At 41.7% G+C, this 8,734-nt stretch overlaps 1 protein-coding gene across 2 annotated transcripts; it reads right to left on the reverse strand.

Moving 5' to 3' along the window:
• Window positions 1-1,007: 1,007 nt before the first annotated feature.
• Window positions 1,008-4,144, reverse strand: LOC123427017 (HMG1/2-like protein). Of its 2 annotated transcripts, none has more exons than XM_045110946.1 (8): window positions 3,900-4,144; window positions 3,725-3,802; window positions 3,523-3,642; window positions 3,368-3,425; window positions 3,215-3,259; window positions 3,063-3,134; window positions 2,747-2,823; window positions 1,008-1,342 (listed from the first exon to the last, which is right to left on the reverse strand). In XM_045110946.1, the coding sequence occupies exons 1-7, from the start codon at window positions 3,962-3,964 to the stop codon at window positions 2,779-2,781; spliced, it is 483 nt and encodes a 160-aa protein (XP_044966881.1). In that variant the 5' UTR covers window positions 3,965-4,144; the 3' UTR covers window positions 1,008-1,342; window positions 2,747-2,778. The 2 variants fall into 2 exon arrangements, with proteins under 2 accessions (XP_044966881.1, XP_044966882.1); XM_045110947.1 differs by lacking the exon at window positions 1,008-1,342 and adding an exon at window positions 1,344-1,776.
• Between the last annotated feature and the right edge of the window lie 4,590 nt (window positions 4,145-8,734).

The raw sequence follows: 8,734 nt of genomic DNA on the forward strand, positions 1-8,734 counted from the left end.
TTGTGAGGCTTCTTGCTCTAATTTGTCGGCTGAAGTAGCAGAGATCATCGTGGCTAAATCCTTTTTGTATGCTGTGAAAGGCTGCTGATTTTGTGAACGTTCTTTATTCTACAAATGAGTGTAAATCTTGTATGCTACTTGACTATTAATGATTATTTACGTCATTCGAAGATGTGAACACATGCATTATGTATCCGAATCTGATTTGTTGTGAAGCTTTTTAAGTAACCAAGCATATTTCTCATTTAACTGCTCAGTCTGTATCTATACACAAAACCACTCTATGGGCATGTGCATTTGTAGCTCTGTTTGAAGCTATCTCTCTGCAACCATTTCATTCTCCATCAAAATTGGATTCCCTGGTCACAATACATACTTATTTTAAATTATCTTTTGTACAAAGTTCACTCTGGATGACAAGTATGCTTGTATTTTGACTACGAGTCATAAGGTTTTGGCATGGTAACTGACAGGACTACTGATGATGGTGGCACGTGGCTTTTGGGACAACGGCGTCAAGTGCTTTGTGTACACATTGTACTCCAAATGTCCAACAAATGTTCACATCAAAGATAGATTGAAATAAAAAAGAAAACATTGCAACCTGGACATGACTCGGTCGAAACCATGCCGACTCAGCATAGAACCCGCTTCAACTGAGTCGAGGGATGAAACTTCTTTGATTTGAAAAGCTCAAGTTGCAAGTTGTTCTGTTTTTAGGTTGAGGGATGAAATATGCACTTTTCGATTAGTTCACGGACTAAAAATAGACTTTCTCATTATTTTATACTGATGTCATTCTTATATTTGGTTAAAATTTGACATGCGTTGAGCTTACTAGTATACTATTGGACGTGTCCATGAACGGAGAGATGCTAATTTTGAAGCTTGCAATTTTGCAAAGGCAGCGACATCACAAGACTCCAACAAGTAGAGGTGAACTTCAGCGAATTCTATTTTCTCTTACCATAGTTAAATACTGTAATATAACTGACACACTTGGCACATAATACAACATGCCCCCACTTGGTTTGGTTGGGATAACCCATAACATAACGGAGAAACAACAACTTAAGCAGTCAGCACCTAGCAATCTCACAGTGTCATCATAGGGTTTCTAATTATGAAATAACTTAGCGGATGTTCAAAATTACTAAGCAAACATCACAAAATATGCAAAAGAGTTCCACATCTAAAGCCAGGAGCACAAAACATATTTAAAACTAATATTGTCCATATGGCAGCTTGATCTGCACCTGCATCTGAGCCCTCCAAGTGCCGGAGCATACAGAATCAGGTTCTGGAGTTGGTTGCAGCAATTGTGTGATCTACCAAGACATTTCTGCAAGCAAACAAAGTTGCATTGAGTCTGGCATCATGTTCCATACTCCAGTGCAAACAATCAGTTACATTTTTAAAGAGTTTGCCTTTCTCATATGTAGTCTAATAACATGGCAGTTAACAACAAATAAATGTCAAAAGCAGATGAAACTCCTTTATCAGTGATGTGTGGTGGAGTTCGAAGGATGATATTATCGACACAAGATATATGCAATAGTAAAAGAGCGTTGTTTTGTTCAACAGAACAGAAACACGTCAAAATTAATCGGTACTCCCTCCGTTCCAAAATAACTGTCGTGGTTTGTTCCAAAATAATTGCTGTGGTTTCAGTTCAAAACCACAACACTTATTTTGGAACGGAAGGAGTACTAAGTTTAGTTCCTTCTTCCTTGCCATCTACAAGGCCACCAAGACCAATTCCAATAGCATGCCCACCTATAAAACCATGGCATGATGGTCACATTAGACACTGCTCAACGGTACTGCACCAACATAAACCAACGTGGAAATAATAAAAACAAACTTCTACTGCCCATTCATGGAAAAACTGACAAAGTTATATCTTGCAATTTTTGCATGACTTGAACAGTAAGTTAACATGAAAATTGTGAAAATTATAACAAAAAAAAACAAAGCTGAATCGTTTCAGCATTACTGGACAAAACCAACAATAGAAACACTAAACAAACAAGATTAGTCTATTTATGCTACCAAAAAATCAACTTCTTTTGTCAACAATCATGTTCTCATGTTTTTGGCTACATATGATCCCAGGCTTCAGGTAGATAATCAAGTCAAGTGAGAATTAGACACACAAACTACTCCCTCCATCCCATAATGTAAGACTTTTCGACACTACACTAGTGTCAAAACACGTCCTACATTATGGGACGGAGGGAGTAGAAAGCAAGAGAGCTATGGTATCTAACTCCTTGTGGAAATCATAAAAAAGGTTATACGATCAAAAGCTGAATTGTTTCAGCAGTATTACTAGACAAAACCAACAACAGAAACATTGAATGAACAAGAATAGAACTAAGTTAATGTGTCAGCACACGTTCTACTTCTGTCGCTGACAATCATGTTCTCCTGTTTTCGGCAACATATGATACCATGGGTGCCTCCATCGGAGGCAAATACTGAACTTTCAAGATAATCAAAAGTCATGTGAGCCTGACTTTGTATTAACATGCATATGAGAGGCTCGCAGAGTAGAAAGCAGGAGCGTATGTTATCTAACTCATAGCCATACGTATAAATCTAATAACTAGCTAGTTCAGACATTAATCAAATCCTTACAACAGACACCTTAAAAAACAAAACAAAAGAACATAGATTACCTGCTAATTGAGTAACCAATCAAAAAGATATACGTACAGATAACAAAAAGAAAAATGCAAATCACCTATTCAAACACATCTTAGAAATCTTGTGCGGTCACATGTTCAGATTCATCATCTTATTCTCCGCCAACTCCAGTGTCTACAAAGGAAAGAAATCCATAAAGATTGAAGCAGAAACAGGATCAACAGGAAATTAAATTAAATGTGCAAACAAAAATAGTTTAATTATTCTTCCAATGAAAGGTAAAGTACATGAGATTATCTATTGTTATTGGAAATAATATATGTGATGGAAGAGCGTTATATATGAAGAGGATGCTTAGCTATAACGGTACAGTCATCTAAAAATAGGTAAATGCGCTAGGTCTTTGTCTCAACCTTATAGAACTCATCAATCCGAGCCAGGGCTATTTTGGTCACACGGCCCTTGGCTACATGAGGGGCCTTAGCCTGCAACACAGATCCATCCATGTATGTATCAACAACAAATCAGCATGGCAAAAGTTACAGAAGATTAGAAGCCGTCTTACCGAAGCGTTAAAGGATTTCCAAATTTCAGCGGCTTTTTTTCTAATCTGAAAGTTTTCCACAAGAAACAAAATATCAATTCATCCACGAAACAATTGAAACAAATCATTATGCCTTCTGATAGAGGTAAGGAGGCATTGAAAGGTCGAACTGACAGCATCTACGGATGGCCTGTCACAGATGTCTTTGAAGTACTTCATCCAGAAGTGGTTCCTAACCAAATCATGGTCAAATCAGCGCCGTCCAGAAAAGCAAAAAAAAAAAAAAAACTGAACAACAATCAGAAAAAACGTGGAGGATCTCATCTCACTGGTAGGTGACCAGGCCGAGCTTTTCATCCTCTGCAGTGCTCATCGCCGCCAACCCGCGTGCAACATCGGAAAGGTCGTGGGTCTTGGGCTTCTCCGCTCCATTGCTCTTCACCGCCAACCTGCGTGGAACATCGAGAAGGTCATGGGTCGACGCACCAAAATTAACCTCTATTGCATCACACAAATCGGTTGGAATCTTACTTGCCCTTGACCTTCTTCCCCTTCCTGCACTTGGTCCAGGGCTTCCGCTCCTCCGGTCCATCTCTCTTTGCTGACGATCTGCGTAAGAATCCAAGGTTATGGATCGGCGGCTCGATGCACCGAAACTTGGGTGTCTCTTGCATCACAGAAACAAGATTCAGTTTTCGATTCTTACTTGCTGTCGGCCTCGTCCATGGTTACATCGGTGCCCGTGGATGCGGTCTGCTTGCAAGCCGTCATGCCTCAACAACAGGTGAGATCGGCTCGAGGCGAAGCCAGGAATCGAGCGCCCGAATTGGGGAGTTCCGGGGAAAGGAAACGAGGGAGACGAGAGGCGAGCTGCTAGGGCACAAAAGAGATCGGGCCAAGCGCCTCTTTTTCCTATAGGAGTCAGGTAAATACTGGGCCAATGCAGCCAAGGCCTTATGGCTCTCTGTCAGGAAAAAATAAATAAACTATGGCCGTGTTGACCTTTAGAGGCTTTATTACAATCTTGATTGAATTTCGCCATCGGTTATGGAGCTGAGAGCAAACGCATTTTTAGCTATCTTCATGTATCGCGTCTTGAATATTTTATTTAGATTTTTATTTTTTATTTCACACATTTTCGGCTTTTTAGATGGGGTTTTTTGGGTTTTCTCGGGGTATGGTTTTTCACCGGTATTTCTTAGCTTTTGGATGAAAAAAAATAAAAAATATCTGAAAAAACATATTTCCTGTTTTCTTTCTTTCTTCAAAAGCACGAATTTTCTTGCTCACGGAAATCGGAAAAACACATATATTTTTTTAGGAGGCACGGTTTTCCTTTCGCGAGAGACACAGATTTGGTTTTGGAAGAGGCACAGCCATGCCTTTTGGAAACAAAAAAATGTGTTTCTTGTTGTTTTTTTGCAAAAGGAACGGTTTTCCTTTTGCGAGATGCACGGATTTGCTTTTGCGAGAGGCACGGCCGTGTTTCTCGAAAACGAAAAAACTATGTTTTTTGTTTTTTCGTGAAAGACACGATTTGCTTCCGCGAAAGGCGCAGGTTTGCTTCCACGAGAGGCATAGTCGTGCCTCTCAGGGACGAAAAAAAACGTATGTTTTTTAGCTTTCGCGGGAGGCATGATTTTCGAGTCCAGTTTTTTTATCCGGTTTTCTCCATGGAAAGAAGTTTGTTAAAACCTATTAACATGAGATCTTGTTTTAAAGATCTCGACGCGAGGAATCCAACGATGAAAATAGTTTGAGATTTGGACATACGGTTTAGGAGTTAAAGTATTTTGAAATTAAGGATCTACAAAAAAAAAGGAAAACTCTCAGGTTACGACAAGTGGCACACATATAGTGCACTACTTTTCACAACATGGCTAGATGGGAGTGATCTTTGAAAGGAGTACTCCTCAATTAGTTATTTCGCCTCATATTCAATGTTCTGAGATTGGAGCTCCTGGCTCTCGTAGGGACGTGTTGCGGGCAGGCCCAGTACCTGCTAAAGAAAGCACCACGTAGAAAAAACTGGAAAACAAATCATGAAATTTTGGAATAAGTTCATAGATTTTAAAAAGGTTATCGATATTGAAAAAAATCAAATATGGAAAAAAATTCATTGAAATTGAAGGAAAAAATCGAAATAGAATTTTTTAGCAAAATTGACAATAGTTCATCGAACTTGAAAATAGTTTATGGCAATTGAAAAAATCATCAAATTTAAAAAACTCATCAATTCTAAATAATTCATTGATTCTGAAAAACCGTCAATTTTTGTAAGAAAGCTCGTTTAGATTGAAAAATGTTCATCGATTTTGAAAAAAAGTTCATCAATTTTGAATAAAAGTTCATGGATTTTGTAAAAATATCGCAAATTTGAAGAATAAGTTAATGCATTTAGCAAAAAGAAAAATGAAATTAAAAGACCAAACAAAACCGTTTCAAGAACAAAGAAAACAAAAAATGACGCGATGTCAAGAGGATAAAAGGAGGAAAAGAAGCTAATTAACATGTTAATCGAGGTGGTCTAGTGGTTACTTCTCTATGTCGTGAATGGAGAGGTTTTGTGGTTCAAACTGTGTTATTGCATCCTTTTTTTCTTTAATATGAAAATGGAAAAAGTTAAACGGGTCGGCTGATGCGCCCAAATTATGAGACTCTTTTATCGTTATTTTTTTGCCTATTTTGTAGGCTTTGTGGAATTTTACCGTGTTCGCACACTTTTTTTTTTTGATAATCCCTTAGATAACGGCTTATGGAGCAACATTCATTTAATGGAGAAAATCTCAAAAAAATGACAATGGAATCATGTATTAAAGGTGATATACATTTTCCATAAAAAAATCAAGTAAGAAGGCCAAAGAAACAGTTGGTGTCACGCTTTCCGAGCGAAAAACGGCGTTCCATGTGATCACGCGCTCGCATGAATGGTCGTTTGGCGCGCCGACACCTCTCAATGATCATCTATTTTCACCTTGTTGAAGCGGATCCAGAATCAGACATGCTGAGACTCCAGAAACTCATCTAAAAGGCAGAACCCTAGCGTCGAGAGCCCATCCATAGGAAGGATCAACTAGGAGAAGGAGGGGATCCCTCTCACCACGAGGGGAACGAAGTCATCATCACCATCTTCATAACCATTGTCATCATTATGCAAATCCTTATCATCTGCAACATCAAAAACATTAGTGGACCCTTTGGTGTATTGGTTGATTCGTCCATCCGTGTACTCCATTACCATTATCATGATGATTACCGTTTCCATGTGTGAGTAGACCCGCTATTCTCGGGGTATGGATGAACCTTAGTGTGTAATAGGTTATTTGGTATTAGGATTTAATATCATCTTTGCATATTTATGTTGATAATCTTCTTGACGTTGGGTGAAGTTGACCATTGAACGTATGCTAACTTTGGACGAAAGGTTATTACTATTGGCTAACTGTGTAGTTGTGGAGTGGGATGATGTGACATGCCCCTTCTTCCTTCATAGCGAATAGTTGCAACAAGGGGTGATGCGTCTATTTTGCACCATGATTTCCTATTGTTATTTATATTGTTGTTGTCATTATTCCACTTTATGATGCAATTTCAGTGCCTTTTCTCTGTGAATTTAATAGGTTTACATGGAGAGGAACATTACCAGCAGCTGGAATTCTGAACCTGAAAAAGGCTACATTAGACACACTTATTTTACTGAACATCAAATGACCTAAAAGTTTAGGGAGAATGTTTTTAGAATATATAAAAAAATGAGCCAAGACGTACTAGAGGGGGTCCACCTGTCCCTCACAAGGCAACATGGCGCACCAACCGCTTTGGGTGCGCCCTAATGCCTTGTGGGTCCCGTAAGCGATCGTGCCCCCCCCCCCTCTTTTCCTATATGAAGGGTTTGGACCTAGCAAAAATTAGGAGGATACTTTCGGGACGAAGAGCCGCCGTTCGGAGGCGGGACCTAGACATGAGCACTTTTTCTCTCTAGCGGAACAATTCCTGTAACGCCAAAAATGCGGTCATATCCATATTTTGGCGCTAGGGCCTCGAGAGGGATAGAAACGCATCTCGTCGTTTCGCAAGAATGGATATCGTTACAAGTACATGTACTGAAAAGATGAGTATAAAGAGTTGTCTTACACTCGCCACAAGCTACATCAGAGTCACATCAGTACAATGAATACAATCATCATGAAGAAGAGCAGGGTCCGTCTACGGACGAAAACAAACGATAAAAGAACGACGTCCATCCTTGCTATCCGAGGCTGCCGGCCTGGAACCCATCCTAGATCGATGAAGAAGAAGAAAAAAAACTGCAAATGAACAATCAACGTGCTCGCGTCATGTAACCCTTTACTTGTACCTGCAAATGGTGTTGTAGTAATCTGTGAGCCACAGGGACTCAACAATCTCATTTCCAAAGGTATCAAGACTAGCAAAGCTTAGTGGGTGAGGTATGGTTAAGTGGTGAGGCTGCACCAAGCGACTAAGCATTTATATGAGGTGGCTAACTTATGAGTACAAGAATAAGAGAGGGAATGGTTTACGCATAACGGCGTGGACTATCGATGATCAAATGAATGATCCTGAACACCTACTTACGTCAAACATAACCCCCCCCCCCGGTGTCCTCGATCGGAGAAGGAGCTCACGAAGGAGACAGTCACGGTTACTCACTCAGTTGGCATATTTTTATTAACTTAACTTCAATTTATCTAGAACCGGATGTTAAATCGGGGTGCGGCGTTCGTCGGGAGTGTAAGTCCCAGACGCCACGTGCTAGGCCACAGCTGTGCATGCAGCACGTGTGGCAAAAACGGCCAATCGTGGTAGGTCCGCCCCCCGCGCGGGTTACTCGGCCACCCCGCGCACAACTCCCACGTCGTGCATTCAAGGGCGCGCAACGGAAACATGGCAGCCGAAGCAAAAGCCCAACAACGCCTCGAATCTCGACCGCGCGTGCCCATGCACTGTTTGGGCCTAGCCCAACAACGCCTCACATGCATGTATGGCCTAGGCCTGGGGGCTCTTGTCGGTGCGCTAAAGAATGGGCCTTTAGCGCCCATGACTTGTGCATGGACAGTAGTAGCCATGCCCGTGGTAGGCCCTGCCAGGGACGACGGGAAGCAAAGGCGAAGCCCTAAGAAATAACCTAGATTGACAGGAAGATGCCACCCCCGGCAAGCCCCTTTTGTCGGGGGAGGCCAACAAAGCCCGGTAAGGATCGGAGCGGGGGCTTCGAGAGCCCCCCGGCAAGTCAACAACCGGCCAAAGCACTTTTCGAAGTGCTACGCCATGCCACGAAGGCACCCGAAGCCTTGAGCTAGAAGACTGAAGACGTCACCCGTGGCAAGCCCCTTTGCCGGGGGAAGCCAGCAAAGCCCCGGCAAGACCCTTGCCGGGAGAGCTACCAACACTCCACGGCGTTTCACCCCGGCGGGGCCCCGACGTGCCCTTGTGCCAGCGCAACAACCAGCTGCCTCTAGCCACTCGATACGTGTCGGTTCGCACGACGCGTGTCGAGCGGTACCTGGGAAAACAATACCG

Source organism: Hordeum vulgare, chromosome 2H (assembly GCF_904849725.1).
Source record: "Hordeum vulgare subsp. vulgare chromosome 2H, MorexV3_pseudomolecules_assembly, whole genome shotgun sequence".
Classification (NCBI taxonomy): domain Eukaryota; kingdom Viridiplantae; phylum Streptophyta; class Magnoliopsida; order Poales; family Poaceae; genus Hordeum; species Hordeum vulgare.

Coding starts and splice junctions, on each gene's coding strand:
- LOC123427017 (XM_045110946.1), bottom strand. CDS start 3,964: ATGACGGCTTGCAAGCAGACCGCATCCACGGGCACCGATGTAACCATG. Junction 3,426..3,522: donor CTCGGCCTGGTCACCTACCA/GTGAGATGAGAT, acceptor TGATTTGGTTAG/GAACCACTTCTGGATGAAGT. Junction 3,135..3,214: donor GGAAATCCTTTAACGCTTCG/GTAAGACGGCTT, acceptor TCTGTGTTGCAG/GCTAAGGCCCCTCATGTAGC.